The sequence below is a fragment of the Dendropsophus ebraccatus genome, chromosome 3 (genome assembly GCF_027789765.1).
Source record: "Dendropsophus ebraccatus isolate aDenEbr1 chromosome 3, aDenEbr1.pat, whole genome shotgun sequence".
Lineage (NCBI taxonomy): Eukaryota > Metazoa > Chordata > Amphibia > Anura > Hylidae > Dendropsophus > Dendropsophus ebraccatus.
The window spans coordinates 83,306,958-83,327,214 of record NC_091456.1 but is presented as its reverse complement, the minus strand read 5'-3'; the positions used below and the strand labels follow the sequence as shown (position 1 = coordinate 83,327,214).

Genomic DNA, 20,257 nt, shown 5'->3' with positions numbered 1-20,257 from the left:
TATAACACAACGCTGGGCTAAAGACAATGAAATGTGTTGCATCTTCTCGAATGTATATTGCTATGCGTTGAACTAAAATATTTTGACTCTCTATGAACAGCTGCAGATATACAGTGTCTACAGCCAAATATAGCATACATTACATTTACTGCTAGCACATTCTTATGGTTTCTCATTGTGATCTATCCACTCTAGAAGCAGGATATGTCTCTTGACTAATCAAGTGGGTAAAAAGCTAAAACGTGATCCTCTCTACCACTTTAAGCAAAACCACACCGATACAACCTTATCACACAACAAGTCTTTCTTCAGGAATGTGTATTACTGAGGGTCTGTCAGTTATTTCTGAGGGTCTATGAGGGCTGCATCTGCCATGATATGTATAGATGCTCACTACTGTACAAGAGCAAAGCAGTAGATAGAAGTCTTTGCTTCTGTATGCATGTTCCATTATGTGTTATGCTAAAAGCCTACTGCACCACAGAATATGCATACAGGACGAGGGACTTCAGTCTTAGGCTATGGTCACACTTTGTTTAACAGCGTCCAGTGCAAAGCAACAGACGCTTTTAAAGTGACTGTACCACCAGGCCCAGGCTGAAGCACTGGAGGCGGGCCGACCCACCCCCAGTGGCAAGAAACCCCAGCCCCTCCATGACATGACTCCATTAGAATCAGTGGAACCCTATCATAGAGGGGCTAGGGTTTCCTCCCACTAAGGGTGGGTCAGCCTGCCTCCAGTGCTTCAGCCTGGGCCTGGTGGTACAGTCACTTTAAACTGCCAGCCACTGGGCTGCATTCAGCACGTTCCTGCAGTCGATAGTTCTGTATTGGCTGCAGAAGCGTATTTATTTTTACAATTGACTTGCGAGAACAATGGGCTCTCAGGACACTGATGTGTGCAGGACCACTCTCACTGCAGCAGTCCCACACACATAAAACCCCTCTGACAGTCAGGAACGTATATATACGTTTTGCTGACATGAAGGGGTTAAAATCATGCAGTTTCCTAACCGCTAACCACACTTGTCTTGCTAGCCTATGTAACGGCAGCATAGTTATATGTATAAATGAGCTATCCTCCAGAAAAGCTTGTAAAGACAAAGGGGAAGATTTATCAAACTGGTGTAAAGTAGAATTGGCTCAATTGGCTCACTTGCCCCTAGCAACCAATCAGATTCCACTAGTATTTCCTCACAGATTTTTTGGAAAATGAAAGTTGGAATCTGATTGGTTGCTAGGGGCAACTAAGACAATTCTACTTTACACCAGTTTGATAAATCTCCTCTAGAGTGTCTATATAGTAGGCCAGATGATGCTCAGAGTTAGGTAGTGAATCCCTAGTCACACATGGTCTTAATAATTTAAACTGCCCTGCCAGGTAGAACAGGTATAAATCAGGTAATGCATTCCCCCTCTGCTTTTTGGCTCTCTGGAGTGTGGTTAACCGTAACTTAGACCGATTGTTTCCCAAACAAATATGGTATATTAGGTGAAATAATCATTTTTACTGGGTTTATACGACCTGGAACTGTTAGGGGAAATGAACTCCTTTCTATAAATTTAGTTTTAACATAGGTTATCAACCTATTCCCAGCCAAATCTCTTTTCCCATCTTTGTACATATTATCCCCCAGGTACTTAAAGTTGTCTACTTCTTTTAGCCCGCATATCAAATCTGACCATTGCCCTGCTCTCAACGGACAGAAAACTGACTTACACCAATTTATCCTTAGTCTCCAAATGTATCTATTTTGTCTATTAGGTATGGAAGCATCTCCTGGAGCTGGGACATAAATAAAATTAAGTAATCCGCGTATAGTCCTATGCAGTCCTCTCTATCCCCTATTTGCATTCTATGTACCTCTGGGTCCTGCCTTACAGGGAGAGCAAGTGCCTCTATCGCCACTGCGAAAAGCAGCGCCAACAGAGGACCAAATGAGGAGAAACTCACACCGTTTATTAACACCTGAGCTTTAGGGGCCCTATATAGCATCGAGATGCATTTAATGAAATGATCACAGAAGCCGATTTTGCTCAGTATTGCAAGTAAGAAGGGCCATTCAATCCTGATGAAAATTATCTTGTTTATGTTTACTCAGCCAGTACACCTGTGAGGCCAGAAAGTAATTGGTCATGTCAGGGACGCTCAACCCCTCCAGCTTCATTCTTACCCTCTTGTGTCCCCATATTAGGGCATTAAACAATTCTCTGATACGTTTGATACATCCACTCTTCAGGCTTTAGGCTACGTTCACATTACGTGAACATCTGGCCACTCCGTGACCCTGGCCAGTCACGGAACGGCCGGTCTTAGCCCGGATCATCCGTACCGGCCGGATGATCTTTCCGGCTGCAGAGCTCTGATGCGGGCGCATCAGCATGCGCCCACATCAGAGCTTCCCATAGCCCACAGTGAAGCAAGCAGCCGGAGCCGCTTGCTTCACTGTGTGAACTGACAGGTCTTTCTGCGGCCGGAATTCACTGAATTCTGGCCGCAGAAAACTGACCTGTCAGTTTTTTCAGGCATTGCATGGGATCCCGGATGGAGCGTATACGATGTGTGTATGCTCCGGCCGGGATCCCATTAAAGACAGGCTATGTTCCACCCCGCAAAACTACGGCCGTAGTTCTGCGTCGAGAACTACGGCCGTAGTTTTACGTAGTGTGAACATAGCCTAAAGGGGGTAAAATAGGGATGGAGGAGGAGGACATTTTAGGCCTGTTAGAAGGGGGCTTCTCTGAGGGACAAATGTGGGGCCAGTGGGTAATGGTTAAGGCAGTGGTAAGAACTTGGAGGGAGTTAAGGAAGAAATTAGAAGTTAGGTGCATACTCGGATTAGCACCATTATGGGGAAACAGATATCTAGAGAAGATAGTGAAAGTTTGGGTTATAAAAGTACTGCGAAATGCTGGGATAAAACATTTGGGCGTTATCTGGGCAGGTAAGGAAATTAAAAGTTGGGATTAGGTTAGGAGAGAATTAGGTTAGGAGAGGATTTGATCTTCCGGAAAGTGCTTGGTTTGAGTATGGTAGGTTGATATATGCATTGCAGGTCTCGCATAAAGCTAGAGAACTGGGTAGTGAGAGTGCCTTTATTAAGCAGCTCAGAGACCAAGTATTTAAGAAAAGAGAAAACTCAAGGGTTTATAATTACTTGTTAAGCTTTAATCAATAGGTACTAAAAGCCGGCAGAAATGGTAGGAGGAGTTGGGTGAGATTAGTATGGAGAGGTGGCAGGAAATATATGGAAATATGCAGAAAGTCTCGTGCTCAGGCGATCATCGCTTAGTGCAGTCTAACATCTTGCAGAGACTATATTATACCTCTAGCTGTTACATAAAAAGAATAAGTGACAGTAAATGGCTAAAGTTTCATCAGGAGGATGCAGGGTTTCTTCATATGCTATGGTCATGTGTGGAGATAGAGGATTATTGGCAGCAAGTCTTTAAAAAAATAGTTGAGAGAACGGGTGTACAATTGGATATCTCACTGATATCCTGGGGGATACATCAGGGATTAGGGTAAGTGGGAAAATGAAAGGGAAAATTACGAGATTGCTCTTCTATGCTAGGCTGTTGTTAGCCAGAAACTGGCTTGCCCCTGCTTCTCCATGCGTAAAAAATTGGGAATATGGCGTTATTAAGTATCAGAAATATCAGGATCACAGATGAGCATCCCTTTTTTTTTTCTTTTTCCTTCCCTTCACTTGCTTGGGTTGTGTGTGTGTGTGTGTGTGTGTGTGTGTGTGGGGGGGGGGGGGGGTTGGTTTGTAGGGATATAAATTAAATTGATTTAGCTGTTTTTTTCTTCTTTTTTGGGGGGGGGGCAGTGACAGGTAAAGACTGACTGAGATTATTGTTATTGAAGAGGAATTTAATTTGGGGAAGTTATAACTTTTCTTAATCGTTCTCCGTGATTTGTTTGATGAACACATTTACTGTCATTGTTCCTTATATGAAAGTTTGTAAAGATTATGATATTGTCTTTTTTACTGAAAATTAATAAAATATTAAATAAAAAAAAAAGAAGAGCCATTCAATGGAATCAAAGGCCTTGGTCACATAAAGTGATGTCAAGGCCCAGTCCCCTTCCAGTGCTACTCCAACCTGAAGTGCTGCCTGCACCCGTCTCATATTAGCTGTTGTAGATCTTTTGGGCATAAAACCTTCCTGATCTTCATGGATAATGGATAAAATAATTCCAGTGGAGAGCCCATCGGGTCCTAATGCTTTCCCCTTAGCCATATCTCCTATTACCTCTGCTAACTCCTCCAGAGTATTCTCCCCATCCACCAATGTTTTACTCTCCTCTGACAAGTGTGGGAAAGTAATCGTGCCAAGATAATCTAGGAGTTCAGCTTGAGTATACATAATTTGTGAGGTGTACAAATCTCTGTATATAAGGGAGAACTGATCTGTTATATGTATGGAATCAATAAGAACAGTACCCTAAAGTGCTCTGATTTTAGGGTGCGTCCGTCGGGGAGGCAGAATTTTGATGCACTAGTTGCCGTGTTCAAAGTAGTATTGGTTCGTGAAGAATAATTTCCTATTGATTTTAAAATTTAAATATTGCATATATTATCTCCCAGTATTCAACCACTTTAATCTATTAGTGTCTGTGCGGTCCTGAATATATTTGTTTTCCAAATCGGCACGCTGACAGCTAATTCTCATTCTCTTCTGGAATTATCTCTCTTAATAAAAGTAAATGATTTCAGACAGCCCCTAAGGAACACCTTATGGTCACAGATTAAGAGGATCATCAGAAGGAGATTGCAGGTAAAAGAATTCCTTCAGTTGGTTCGGTCAAACAGTAGCAGTCAGAATGGATGGACCTTCCACTTATGGGGGCCATTGAGGGCTGTTTTGGGAAATCTGCATCACCAATGGGTAGTGATCAGAGATGGCTTGAACCTTGTATGCTAAAAAACAAAAAGGAGGGCAAGGCACTACTAAAATCTATAAAGCAAGGTGCTCAACCCAATATGACATGAAAAAGCTCATACAAATCAACAAATAAAGAAAAGCCATGTCACACATGCAAGGGTGGCACTCCCCAAAAAAATAGAGAAAGCTGTATGTAAATGTGAAGAATATAGCAAATTTTATTTTATTAATACACAAAAGTCAAGAAAGTGCACAACATACAAATTAAAAACACTTAAAACCACAACATACACAGGTCCATGTTAAATAAACATGGAACCAGGACGAACTGACATGTGTCAATGTGATAAACCCCCCTATGGTAACCATAGGGGGGTTTATCACATTGACACATGTCAGTTCGTCCTGGTTCCATGTTTATTTAACATGGACCTGTGTATGTTGTGGTTTTAAGTGTTTTTAATTTGTATGTTGTGCACTTTCTTGACTTTTGTGTATTAATAAAATAAAATTTGCTATATTCTTCACATTTACATACAGCTTTCTCTATTTTTTTGGGGAGTGCCACCCTTGCATGTGTGACATAACCTTGTATGCTACCTCTTTAATAGCTGTGAACATAATATAATTACAATATACAAGGTAAATTCTGGACAGAGACATTGTGCTCGGGGAATAACAAGAGTGTGTGTTCTTCTGGGTACCTAAGGCGGTAAACATCCAACCACCTCACCTCCTCCATCTAATGTACAAGAAGGCTGGGCATTCCCCACAACTGCCCTCCCAGGTAGAGGGCCAGGTGCATGGCGATCCAACACTGCACTCAGAGTTATATTAAAGTCACCAAAGCATAAACAGCATGCATTTGGGTAATTAGATGCAAACGTTATGGCCTGATGTATAATATCTAGCATAGCTGGCGGCAGGTTGTACAGACCTAACAGGACGTAAGCATAGTTATTAATAAAAGCATGTATGAACATATATCGACCCTGGATCAACACAGTAGGGTTTCCCCAGGTTGAACCTGATGGACTCTTGTCTTCTTTCAACCTTATTAACTATGTTACTATGTTTCTATTTCAGTTGACTTTTCAGGATAAGCTGTCCTTAAAAAATAAATAAATATATATAATTCAGCTGTGTTAGCTGCAGTAAGTGGTTGACTCCTTTTTATAGTTAGTATAGCTGTTTGTAGACAGCTGATTCGGGACGGTTCTTACTGGGAGTAGTCAGTGTTGGGTGGGTGACTACTCCCCATGTTCCAGGCCACAGTTTGTCCAGCCTATATAGAGCCAGCTAGTCAGCTGAATGGGGGGTGTGGCTGCTACACAAGAAAAAAGTGTTTGTCTGCTGAGCTGCACACAGAAGGTACCTGTGTCTCCTGCAAAGTTTTGTGTTTGTTTGCTATAGTGCTAGTGAGGGAACTAACACTGTTTAGGTAGTGTTCAGACGAGCAGGTTTTTATTTTACTGTTTACATTATTTTGTACCTGTTTCCATTGCACCTCCACTGCTGCCAATAAAACTACGGAGGTTACCACATTTAGACTGCAACCTTGTCTGTGTCTCTTCATGAATGGACTTTGCCCCAGATCCCAGGGCTGAAAACCTTACTATATATATATATATATATATATATATATATATATATATATATATACAGTATATATAAAGAGAGAGAGTAGCACAATATCTACCCATTCTATCACTAGCATATGGCATCATTCTCTCTGCCTTTCCTATTCTCAGCTGCAGTGTGGAAGCAGACTAACCTCTGTGCTGCCTCCTATATATATATATATATATATATATATATATATATGTGTATATATATATATATATATATATATATATATATATATATTATATTTTATTGGTTTTCGGCATTGTAACAAAAATTTATATATTGTACAGTATCTCATGCATCACATTATGAGAGGATGTTAGTTACTTAACAACATAAGACAAAAGAAAAATATTACACTTCTCTAGTGTAAAAGTCAGACATAAAATGTCCCAAAAAGAGTCCCTTAGTATGTTCTGTAGAGGTTAAGAAGTGGGAAAGTTGTAATTGTAGAATACTACCCAATACATGGAGGAGGCCTATCGCCAATTGATGGATGCAAATGTATATGAAATTTTACACAGAGATCCTACTAAGGAAATACAATCAAAAATAAAGAGTGTTTTGGATGCGGCTTTGGCAGAGGGTTGCATAGATAAGAAGATATGGGAGTTTGTATGGGTGGAATACCCTGTGATTCCGCTATTTTATTTATTACCAAAAATTCACAAGTCACTAGACAATCCCCCAGGTCGACCTATTGTGTCGGGGGTGGGGTCAGTGTTGAACAAGGCCTCTATCTTTTTAGATAGAGTCTTGCAGCCCCATGTGACAAAAATGCGGTCATACTTACAGGACACAACACAGTTTCTTCTTAAACTTAAGGAACTAGATGCAACCAAGGTCACCTTTATAGCATCCTTAGACATCGCTAGCCTCTATACGTCCATAGGACATGAAAAGGGTATTAGGGCCATTGAGCATGTGCTCCATACTTCTGACCTCTCCCCAACATGTCAGACCTTTCTGGTTCAGTTACTAGATATTGTGTTGTCATGTAATTTTTTTATGTTTGACAAAAAAATCTTTTTACAGAGGAAAGGGACCGCGATGGGGTCTAACGTTGCGCCCACTTTTGCAAACCTGTACGTCGCCGCACTTGAGGAGTCACATGTCTATGTGTCCCACCACGCTGACCATGTTGTTGCGTGGTGGAGATACATAGACGATGTGTTCCTGGCGTGGGGTGGTGATGAGGAAGAATTGTTAGCATTCCACAACTTTCTAAATAACATGGATCCAGACATACAATTTACCATCTCTTATTCTGACACAGAAACACAGTTTCTGGACACGTTGGTATATCGCTGCAACAATAGATTTATTACCAAGTTGTACACCAAACCTACAGATAAAAACACTCTTTTGAGATTTGACTCCAATCACCCCAGGAACACGGTACAATCCCTACCAAAAAGTCAATTCATGCGCATTAAACGCATTGTTACAGATGAATCTGAATTCCAACATACCCTGACAAATTTTGCCACCAATTTTCATAGAAGGGGTTATCCCAGGCACATAACCCAGAAGTCTATGGAGGATGTGTCTGGCATACCAAGAGAAAACCTTCTCATTAAACGTGTAGATCACAATACTGACTCCAGAATCCCATTTGTCACTCAATTCAATGGATTGAGTGGCCAGATTGCTAAAATCATTCATAAACATTGGGGGGTCCTTCAACGGGGACTTCCAGACATTGAGGATTTTCAGAACAGGCCCCTATTTTCTTATAAGAGAGCCCCCAATTTAAGAGACCGTCTTGTACATGCCGCTACACATAGTACCCCTGGACCCACACAACAATTGCTTCTGGGACCCCTGAGACCGGGTTGTCATACCTGTAGGAGATGCATTAATTGCAGGTATGTTATCAAGGGTGATACCTTTATCCATCCCACTACACGAAAAACATATCCCATCAGACAACACATTACATGTGAAACTGATTGGGTCATCTATGTTATTATCTGTCCATGTCCCATGATCTATGTTGGGGAAACATCACTAGACGTCAAGACACGCCTCATCCAGCATAGATACACGATAAGGAAAAAGAGATCAGATTTACCTGTATCTAAACATTTTTGTGACAAGAATCACCAAGAACAAGACCTACGCATTATGTTCATTGAACACATTACTTCTCCCACAAGAGGTGGGGATAGACTAGCAAGGCTGAAAAAACGGGAATTATACTGGATTTTTGAGCTTAATTCCCTGAAACCATTTGGTCTCAACGTAGATTTTAAAATCACTCCTAGAATTTGTGGATAAGGATTCACTTATAGTTCTGACTGAATCTGTTTTCCTCCTCTTCTTATATGTGGACCCATTGCATATATGGCATTTAATATATGTATGTTATTGGATATAATATATGTTATCGGATATTAATTTTCTTTTCTCTATATCTAGATATTCAAGCATTCTTATTTCTGGAATTGAAGGGAACACCACCACATGATGATCCAGAGAACGGACCTCCCATCGGCAAATATGTCCTACACTACCATTCAGACTATGAGTCTATACTGCGTTTTTTTGTTGCGTTTTTTTGTGACATGTACCATTACTGTTGGAGTCTATACGTCAGTAGGCACGGCTGGGATACTTACCTGGAATCCGTAGGTGGTTGAGTGAGTGGATTTAGTGGAGGTGATCCAGGGTTTGTTATTTAGCGAGTCCGGGATCTCCATACACCGAGCGGTCACGTGTGTTGCTGTTTACAGCAGCCCGGATGGCTCGTTCCCGATCTCTTGTACCTCTACATGGTAGTACAGTATTGGTGTCCAGATAAGGCCGAGATTAAGTGTGCGCACCTGCTGAGAAGACGTTCTCCATTTACAGTTGGTTTATTTGTTGCCATGTACAGCATCGGCTTCGGCTAGCAATGAAGCGGTTAATCCAGCTGAATACGTCACAGTATGGATCGCGGATGTATGATCCTATGCGGTGACACTCTGGACATGCGCAGTTGGTCCTGGACAACGCCGAATTCACCATCTTGGGAGCCGCGGATATACTGACATCATGGTGGGTGATGATCCCTGAGATTCCGGATTCTTTGTACAAACCATGGACTTTTCTAAGGACTTAATGAATTTATGGACACTTCCCTAAACACTGTAACTGGTGATTACACATTCTTTATTTACACTGTACAGATTTGCACTGTAAATGATTGCCACTGCTTGAGATACACGTGTCGTTGTTTATTTTGATTCTGTTGACACTAATTGCTAAGTTGTTTCCACTGTTGCTAATGATCACTTGTATGTATTTATACTCACCTTATGCCATATGTGCTTGAACACTGCTTGAGAAAGGACTCATTGCGAGTTCGAAACGTTGCGGTTATGGGCAAATAAACCACAAGTTTTTTCACTATTTTTTTGAGTGCCACAGAGATTCTTTTGATTATATATATATATATATATATATATATATATATATATATATACAGTATATATAAAGAGAGAGAGTAGCACAATATCTACCCATTCTATCACTAGCATATGGCATCATTCTCTCTGCCTTTCCTATTCTCAGCTGCAGTGTGGAAGCAGACTAACCTCTGTGCTGCCTCCTATATATATATATATATATATATATATATATATATATATATATGTGTATATATATATATATATATATATATATATATATATATATATATATTATATTTTATTGGTTTTCGGCATTGTAACAAAAATTTATATATTGTACAGTATCTCATGCATCACATTATGAGAGGATGTTAGTTACTTAACAACATAAGACAAAAGAAAAATATTACACTTCTCTAGTGTAAAAGTCAGACATAAAATGTCCCAAAAAGAGTCCCTTAGTATGTTCTGTAGAGGTTAAGAAGTGGGAAAATTGTAGTCCGTAGTCAGAGAACATTACCAGAAGTTATGTTGTTAGAGCACCGTTAACAAAAGGTGGATATATTATCCAATAGTAGAACAGTTTCTTACTCATACCTAATACCAGAATACCTTTAAAAAGAGACAACAGATTGAGGAACTAGACAAGACAGATAAATTATATAAAATAAAGAGTAAAATTTACGAATGACATAACATAAAGCACAAGACATACACAACACAAGACACACGACCAGCCCGCCTCTCCCCCGTCAGAGATAGGTGCTCAATGAATAACATATTTTCAATTAGTGGAAGCAGGAATTTTAAGTTTTCCTAGTTTATTGGCGGCATCAGCTTCCATATACCATTTTGTATTTTTAAAACAGGACATGAAGGTGATGATTTCAGTAGGAGATAATAGTTCAGCTATTATTAACCTCCATTTTTTGAAAAAATTCTTTAGAGATGAATTCGGACTATGTAATGCATTGATTTTCTCCAAATGGAGGAGATGTATGACGGTATCTTTGACTTCAGAAATAGTGGGAACAGAATCCTTTATCCAGTGTCGTAATATGCATTTCATAATAACAAGTAAAACAACATGGATTCCCTGCGGTAAAAATATGCGGGTTTCTACACCATCCAAATTCACTGAATGATAATGGAAAATACATGGGAGTGGATCGTTGGGTAGCGCAATACCCCAAATGGAGTCTATTAGTTCCCTGATCTCTGTCCAATATTTACAGTATGTAGTTTTGGACAATGCCAAAGCCCATGAAGGAGATCAGCTTTGTGAAGACTACACTTAGGGCTCCTATACACTATATAGTCAGTATATACAACATCCTGCAATCCTACCTCACTGTATCGAACCTACAGAAGTTTCCAGACCAGCACTGAGTAGTCTAACAAGTAAACATATTCTGTGGCCACAAGCTCTGCATATTGCACAGGCTGCTTCTCTCCTCTTCTTGCTTAATCATCCCCCCTCAACTCTTCCCTCTCCATACATTATATTGGATAGTGTAAGAGAGCTTTTTTTTCATAATAAACAGATAAGAAGTGAGGTTAGCAAAACAGCCTTGTGAGTACAGAAGGAAGCTCTTTTGCCTAATAAAACCTATTGCAGAGTTTCTTATATGTGCTTGTACTTTTGAATTCTCATTTTTTTTTAAGTGACAGTTACATTTTAAGTTCAAAACATTATAACTATTTTGGAGCATACTTGCCAAACTGTTGAAGTTTGACAATGCTCACCAACACCGAACGCTCGACATTTGACTTGCAGCGTCTGAAAAAGTTGGCTAGTGCCATAGGCAGTATTTATGTTTTCCTGCCAGCCCTTTGGCAGCATCTAGACACCAGAGATGCAAATAGTTTGTCAACACTTATTATCACATTGAATTCAAGCCAAAAATGTGCACCAAAATATTGGTGTATTTAAGCCACAACCCTTTTACTCTAAAACAAAGCAACTTTCCGCTAAGCCCCACCCATTTGTCAGTCATACGTCTCTTTTCTTTTTGGCTAATTTTGTTTGCGTCTTAAAATGTGCCAGATTTTTTTTGCCCAAACAATGCTAATATTATGTTACACACAATTGTATTTATCTAACCCAATGTCTTCAACAATAAATTTCTCCAGCATCCGATTGTGACAATAAGCTGCAGAACATAATGTTGGTTATTAGGGGTGGATAATAATAATTCAGCTTTTACTCAATTTGTGGAATGCTCAATACATCAAAGCAAAGATGCTATTGACACATTATAAATATTTTACCTTTTTTCTAGTCGTTTTAGTTTTTGCTGAAATTTCTCTTCATTAAATGATGTATTTAAAGCTCGATGAAGACGCTGTTTTGAAGGAAAGAAAAAAAATTGTGAATCTTTATATGTACAATCAATAAATACATTGATATCTTAAAATTCTAGCCGGTTACAATACACGAGATACAATTAACCCCATTCATGACCGAAGGTCGTTGATGCATGGATGTCTAGGTGTAACTGGAACAATGTTCCTCCTTAATAATAATAATAATAATAATAATAATAATATTTATTTGTATAGCGCCAACAGATTCCGCAGATTTCCTTGCCTTCTAAGAGCCATAGCGCTTTTCTTTTTCCACCTACAGGACTGGTTAAGGTGTCATTTTTTGCGCCATGACCGTTTTTTTTATTTGTATCAACATTGATTGTTTATTATTATTAATATTATTATTATTATTTTTTTTTAACCCTTTGAGGACCAGGCCCAAAATGACCCAGTGGACCGCACAAATTTTGATCTTTGCGCTTTCATTTTTCCCTCCTCCCCTTCTAAGAGCTCTAGCACTTTCAGTTTTCTATCTACAAGGCCATGTAAGGGCTTATTTGTTACAGGAATAGTTGTACTTTGTAATGGCATCTTTCATTTTACCATAACATGTATGATGGAATTCCAAATATATTATTTATGAAGATATAAATAGGTGAAATTGTAAAAAAGAATGCAATATGGTAACGTTTGGGGGGTTCCTGTGTCTACGTAATGCACTATATGGTAAAAGCGACATGATACTATTACTCTATAGGTCAGTCCGAACACAACCATATGCAGGTTTACACAGATTTTGTAATGTTATATATATTTTTTTTTATGAAATCTTTTTTTTTGGGCAATTAAATATTAATAAAATGGGACTATTGTGACGCTTATAACGGTTTTATTTTTTTACCTATGGGGCTGTATGGGGTGTCATTTTTTCCGCCATGATCTCTAGTTTTTAATAATACCATATTTGTGAAGATCGGACATTTTGATCACTTTTTAATATTTTTTTTTATATATAATGTAACATAAAATCGGTAATCCGGGCACTTTTTTCCCTCTTTTCGTGTACGCCGTTCGCAATGACACTTGTTATAGTTTAATAGATCGGACAATTACACACGCTATGGTATATTAAATGTTTATCTATTTATCTATTTTTATATGTTTTATTTGTATAATGGGAAATGGGGGGTGATTTAAACTTTTATTGGGGGAGGGGTTTTGGGGTAGTGTGTTGGTGTTTTTAACTTTTTTTTTTTACACATTTGAAGTCCCTTTGGGGGACTTTTACATACAGTACTTTGATTTCTACACTGATTATTGCTATGCCATAGGCATAGCATTGATCAGTGTTATCGGCGATCTGCTCATTGAGCCTGCCTGTGCAGGCTCAGTGCAGCAGATTGCCGATCGGACCAAATGGAGGCAGGTAAGGGACCTCCGGCGGTCCGTTTTACCATTCGGGACCCCCGCAGTCACACTTCCGGGTCCCGATCGGTAAGTGACAGGGGACTCCCCCTGTCACTTACTCTTAAACGCTGCAGCCGCGCCGCGATCGCAGCATTTAAGGGGTTAATGACATGTGACAGCGCGATCGCTGCAGCGTGTCATTACCGGTGAGGTCCCGGCTGCTAATTGCAGCTGGCCCCCACCTGCTATGAAGCGCGCTTCGCTCCGGAGCGTGCTTCATAGCTCAGGACGTACCGGTACGTCCAGGGTCGTCTGGGGACAGACTTCCAGGACGTACCAATACGTCCTAGGTCGCCTAGGGGTTAAATAAGCAATCCTGGTGTGTTTTTTTTTGGGGGGTGGGGATTTTTATTTACACTGTTTCCCATGTGGGAACAATATTGTTATATTTTATTAGATCAGTTAATTCTGCACCCTACTAAATATATGTTTATGTTTTATTTATCTTTTAATATATTCATTTGTATAATGGGAAAGAGGATACTATAAATGTTTAAATGTTTTTTACTAGAGCATTTTTATTAGTTTTTTTAAAATATGTTCCAAAACTTTTTTATTTATCTTTTTCTACACATTTTATATTGTATATTGTATAGTCCCTCAGTGGACTTTTATATGCAATACTCTGATTGCATATACTGATTACTGAGACCAGACTCTATGCATAAATGAAAGTTCCGACAGGATGGAGGTAAGTAGCTTACCCCTACGGTGCAATCTCTATGCATCGATGCATTTAAGGGGGTTAATGACAGGCAGCTGCGTAACCACGGCTGCTTGTCATTATGCCTGGATCTTGGGACAGTAATGTGTACAGGGCCGATTGTTTGAAAACGGCCCTGCACACATTAAAACCCCTTCACGGTCAGAACATTTATATATGTTTATAGTCATATGGCTGACGTGAAGGGATTAAAAGCAACAATCAATTAACCTTTAAATAGATATGTTTTTATTGAATATAATCCTTCACTGTTTAAAGCACTGTTCAAATTGAAATCAACCTTTTCCCATAGCTTTCTATTGCAAACAATCATTTTAAAGCAATACTTCACCTCTCTTTCAGCTCACTGTGCAAGGGGCTGTGTGCTGAATAAAGTTTACATATAATCACTGCTCTACTCCGCAATTACCTTTAATTAACTGTGTATGAGATAGCCCCCTCAACCCCTGGGTTCCATTGTGTACACATGGTTTCAAATAGTTACAAATAGATAGATAGATAGATAGATAGATAGATAGATAATGGAATTTTGGATTACTAGCATACTTAGTACCTGGAATGTGCTTGTAATCCAAATCACTCCAACATTAAAGCAAATTTTCCCATAAGAAAAAAATAAAACATGAACAGTTCGTTCCACAACCAAATAAGATAGGTAAGGTGTTCTGTATCATTAAATAACACTGTATAAGTAAAGTACCATCACCGGCAGAGTTAATCAGGTAGAAGGGGGTTAAAATTAGAGGATTTTCTCATTTTAATCAGGACGGAGACAAATAGGTGCTTGTAAGAAATCATGCCCTCCCAAACCAAGAAGTAAGCGGGACCAATGCAGCTTATATATTGAATTCTGACACCTCTTAGGAAGAAACGCTGGTTAAAGTCAAAGCGAGGGTTATTGCAGCCTTGATTGGCCACACAGAACTGTCAGTTCACACAATGGAAAGTGCAGGTCCAGCCGCACTCTCCATTGTATACAATGGTGAATTGGGATGCGGACGCACACAGATGTGCCCACATCCCAATTCAATAGCACACCTAGAGGGCCTGAGTTTGACACGTGTGGTCTACTGCATCTAGGGATTTTTAGGAAAATTGATCATATAAATTTCTCCATTTTGATATGTTTTGTACACATTGCACAGCTTTCACAATATTTTTAAAAATCAGCTTCATGTTTATTAGCACTTTCCATAACCTTTTATAATCAGAGAGCCACTGCTATTCCCATGTAAAAATATACGTCAAAAGTATATTACTATTTTTTATAATAAAATATGCCAGTTCATACGTGGAAGCAGCAGTTATGCTTATCGTACAATATATGGAAACCTTTCCAAATGACTACCTTTGTAAGAAGATCACTACCTCATCCAGGCCAGATTTCCACTGACTAATTTTTTCTTATTTTGTTGAAAACATCCCTTTAAATTACAAATTCGAACATGTACATTTTGTAGATTTAACATGTCGGTTACCTCCTGGTTGCATTACATTGAAAAAGACATTTGTTATACAACAAAATAGCAATTATTGTATTTATGATTTAAAAATACGTACCTGACTAGTGTGGAGCCAATATTTTAATTTTGATTTCTTTTTGATTCTTGGCAAGACCAATCTAAAAACAATATGTTCTCCGATGGTAGTAAGTATAGACACTCCAATTCCTATACAGAGCATGACAAACAGCCCCGAGAAGTGTTTGATGCCCATTTGCAGAGTCTGGGAAAATAAAAAGTGTGAAAAATCAATTAACATAATAATTCTAGCACTGCATTATTTTGAGCAGCTGGACAGAATTTATCTTGCTTGAAAATGAAAGTGCTGAAGCCAAAGGCTTTCAAAGTACAGTAGATGAAATATAAAAAAGGCTTATCTTTCCCGAAATAAATTACTGTATGGAAGTAGAAAAACCATATATAAACTAATCAGCTAGAATAGAACTTTCATAATGTTATATAGCATATGTAAAACAATTTCAATGTACCAGCTTCTTACCTAAACCTATAACAGATAAACACACGACTCCTAAAATATGTATAATATTTAGTAGGGTTATTGCAAGTGAATAACAAACAGATTCTGAACAAATCACATTCTCTGTATTTAAAAAAAGAAAAAGGATTTGTTTGAATCAGTTTTTTCTGTTTTTTGCTTAGGCTAGGTTCACACTGCGTTTTCAGCATCCGTTTAACGCATCCGTTTTTTGCAAAAAACGCATGAAAAACGGATTGCAAAAAAACGGATTCATTTGTGTGCATCCGTTTTTCCATTGACTTCCATTATAAAAAAAAACGGATCCGTTTTTTTTGACGGACCAAAAAACGTTGCTGACCCTATTTTTCTGGACGTTAAAAAAAACGGATCCGTTAAACGGATGCTGAAAACGCAGTGTGAACCTAGCCTTAGGCAGAATAGAGTTACGGAGTGAGGCTATGTTCACAATTTGTGAGACATTGGCCGTTCCGTGATCCAGCTGGGTCCCAGAACGGCCGGTGTCTGAGAAAATCATCCCAGCTGGTATAACAGTACCGGCCGGATGATCTTTACTGCCGCTGAATTCAGATGCGGGCGCATCCATGCGTGCCTGCATCTGAATTCCCCACTGCACACAATGGAGCGTGTGGCGGGAGCCGCACGCTCCATTGTGTGAAATGACATGTCAGTTTCTTGTGGCGCCGCTAGGGATCAATGTGTATACACTCCGGCTACGATTTCTTAGAAGGAAACACTATGTTATAACGGCCATGATTACTACGGAACTTACGTAGTAGGAACATGGCCTGACCAGGCATATGCTGCATGTATTCTTGTTCAGCGCCCAACCTATGTAGTGTAGAAATACTCACCTGCTCCCTATTCCTGCCTGTGATAAGGCGTGGACCCTTACACACCACTCCTGACAATTCCCAAAGCTGTTTCAGAACATCTCATTTTACTGCAGACAGGGGCGTAGCTAATGTCTCCTGGGCCCTGGTGCGAGAGGCCAACTTGCCCCCCCCCTCCTTTCACACCAAGTGATGCTATTGGTGTGTATATATATATATATATATATATATATATATATATATATATACACACACACACCCCAAGACAGATATTACCTATTACCGCCTTACTGTTACCGACCAAATCCTGTATACTGAGACCAATATTACCAGTAATACCAGTATATAGGAAGGAAACATTACCGCCACACCACAACCACTACCATCACCACCATATTGTTACTGACCAAATCCAGTATACTAAATCACCTCATCCAGTCATTTAGAGGTGGCCCCAGCTCTACACAGGCTCTATACACCATATACATTACAGTGCAGTTATATCAGGTGACTCACAGGAGACGTCTTTTCTGATCGGAGTTCTTTCCTTTTCATCTTCTCCATCTGTCCTGGGCCATTATGAGAACTTCTCCGAGCCACGAATCCACAGAATCTGCCAGACAGACATATTAGGCTCCTCACACTGGCACCATCCTCATCTCTATACAAACTGCACATCTGTACTGTCCCCTTTACACCCTCATTTAATGGGTAGCCCTGACTCTATGTGACCCCCTAATAATATATGCCCCCTCTGTGTATTCCCTCTTCCCCTATGTTGCCCCCCCCCAAATAGATGGCCCCCTCAACCCCCTCCCTTATAGATGGCCCCCTCTACCCCCTCCCTTATAGATGGACCCCTCTACCCCCTCCCTTATAGATGGACCCCTCTACCCCCTCCCTTATAGATGGACCCCTCTACCCCCTCCCTTATAGATGGACCCCTCTACCCCCACCCTCCCTTATAGATGGTCCCCTCTCCCCCTCACCCTCCCTTATAGATGGCCCCCTCTCCCCCCACCCTCCCTTATAGACGGTCCCCTTCCCCCCCTCCCTTATAGATGGTCCCCTTCCCCCCCTCCCTTATATATGGTCCCCTCTTCCCCCCTTTATAGATGGTCCCCTTCCCCCCTTCCTTATAGATGGTCCCTCTTTCCCCCCCACCCTCATAGATGCCCCCTCTTTCCCCCACCCTCATAGATGCCCCCCTCTTTCCCCCCACCCTCATAGATGCCCCCTCTTTCCCCCACCCTAATAGATGCCCCCCCTCCTCCCCCCCACCCTCTTAGATGCCCCCCCACCTTCCCCCCACCCTCATAGATTCCCCCCCTCCTTCCCCCCACTCTCATAGATGCCCCCTCTTCCCCCCCACCCTTAGATGTTCCCCTTTCACCCACCCTCATAGATGCCCCCCCTTTCCCCCACCCTCATAGATGCCCCCCTCTTCCCCCCCATCCTCAGATGGTCCCCTTTTCCCCCACCCTCATAGATGCCCCCTCTTTCCCCCCACCCTCATAGATGGCCCCCTCTTTCCCCTTACCCTCATAGATGGCCCCCTCTTTTCCCCACCCTCATAGATGGCCCCCTTTTTCCCCCCACCCTCATAGATGGCCCCCTCTTTCCCCCCACCCTCATAGATGGCCCCCTCTTTCCCCCCACCCTCATAGATGCCCCCCTCTTTCCCCCCACCCACATAGATGCCCCCTCTTTCCCCCCAGCCTCATAGATGCCCCCCTCTTTCCCCCCACCCTCATAGATGCCCCCCTCTTTACCCCCACCCTCATAGATGCCCCCCCTCTTTCCCCCCACCCTCATAGATGGCCCCCTCTTTTCCCCCACCCTCATAGATGCCCCCCTCTTTCCCCCCACCCGTGCAGGCTGATAAAAAAACAAAACAAAACTTAACTCACCTGACAACGTGCTCCCATGTTGATCCTCACTCCTCCTGGTCGGTCCCCTGCTGTTGCGCGGCTGCCGGGGGTTTGCATCTTATCCCCGGCAGCGCGCGCATCCCAGAGCTCCCTGCGCGCCGGAACCGGAAGTCAGGGCCCATTTACTCTTCCTAAATGTACCAATAAAGATATATATGCATATGCATATATGACACAGAGATGCTGATGTAGCCTCTAGGCTGGACTAGGACTTAGAGACAAGATCCAAACCCCCTGTGACATCAGATGATAATTAGAGATGAGCGAATACCATTCGATAGAGTAGATATTCAATCGAATATTGCGGTATTCGGAAGATTCAAATACAAATCAAGTAGTGTGTCGAATACGCGGCAAACATTTGAAAGCCCTCCCATCACACTTGGCGCCTTTTTTAATCCAATCACCATGCAGGGAGGCCGTGAGGGACCCTTGGAGTACGCATGCCGCACGAAAACCGCGTCTACCCTGGATGGCTGAACCACATGACCTCGAATATTTAAGACTTGACTTCTGCCTCTCGACCGCAGATGCGCTTTCAACCTAGTCAGGGAGAGTTCTTTGAGCAGGGAGAGATAGGTTTTAATAGCGTTTTGGTAAGGCAGGCTTATTACAGAACCCAAAAGTCCTTTTCAGAGCTAATATCCAGCAAAAAAGTCATCTCTGAAGTCTGCATCCAAAGCACTTCTCAGTGCTAAGAAATAGATGATATACTGTAACAGCAGCAGCATCAGCTGTATTCATTCCAGTACCCTGTGTGTACAAGTGTCCCTGGTTTAGCCCACTAAGTGCACGTTAACCTTATACCTATTGTGCCAGTAGCCCAGTTAAAGGCACATGATACCTATTGTGCCAGTAGCCCAGTAAAAAGCAAGTGATACCTATTGTGTCAGTAGCCCAGTAAAAGGCATGTGATACATATTGTTCCAGTATCCACAAAAAGGCACATCATACATACTGTTCCAGTAACGTTCGTACAGCATGATGCGTGATATGCGCGAATAACATGATGCTCTACAGACGCACATTGGAATCATGTATGTAATGCTGCACAAGGAATACGAACGAAATGTGTGAACATTG

General features: G+C 41.0%; 1 protein-coding gene across 1 annotated transcript in view; it reads right to left on the bottom strand.

The window, feature by feature from the left end:
- Positions 1-20,257, bottom strand: part of GRIN3A (glutamate ionotropic receptor NMDA type subunit 3A) — a 223,108-nt gene that overhangs the window by 14,324 nt on the left and 188,527 nt on the right. Inside the window, exons 7-8 of the mRNA XM_069964316.1 lie at positions 15,973-16,137; positions 12,183-12,256 (exon numbers count right to left, since the gene is read on the bottom strand). Coding sequence (XP_069820417.1) covers positions 12,183-12,256; positions 15,973-16,137 — 239 coding nt within the window. The remainder of the gene's footprint in view (positions 1-12,182; positions 12,257-15,972; positions 16,138-20,257) is intronic.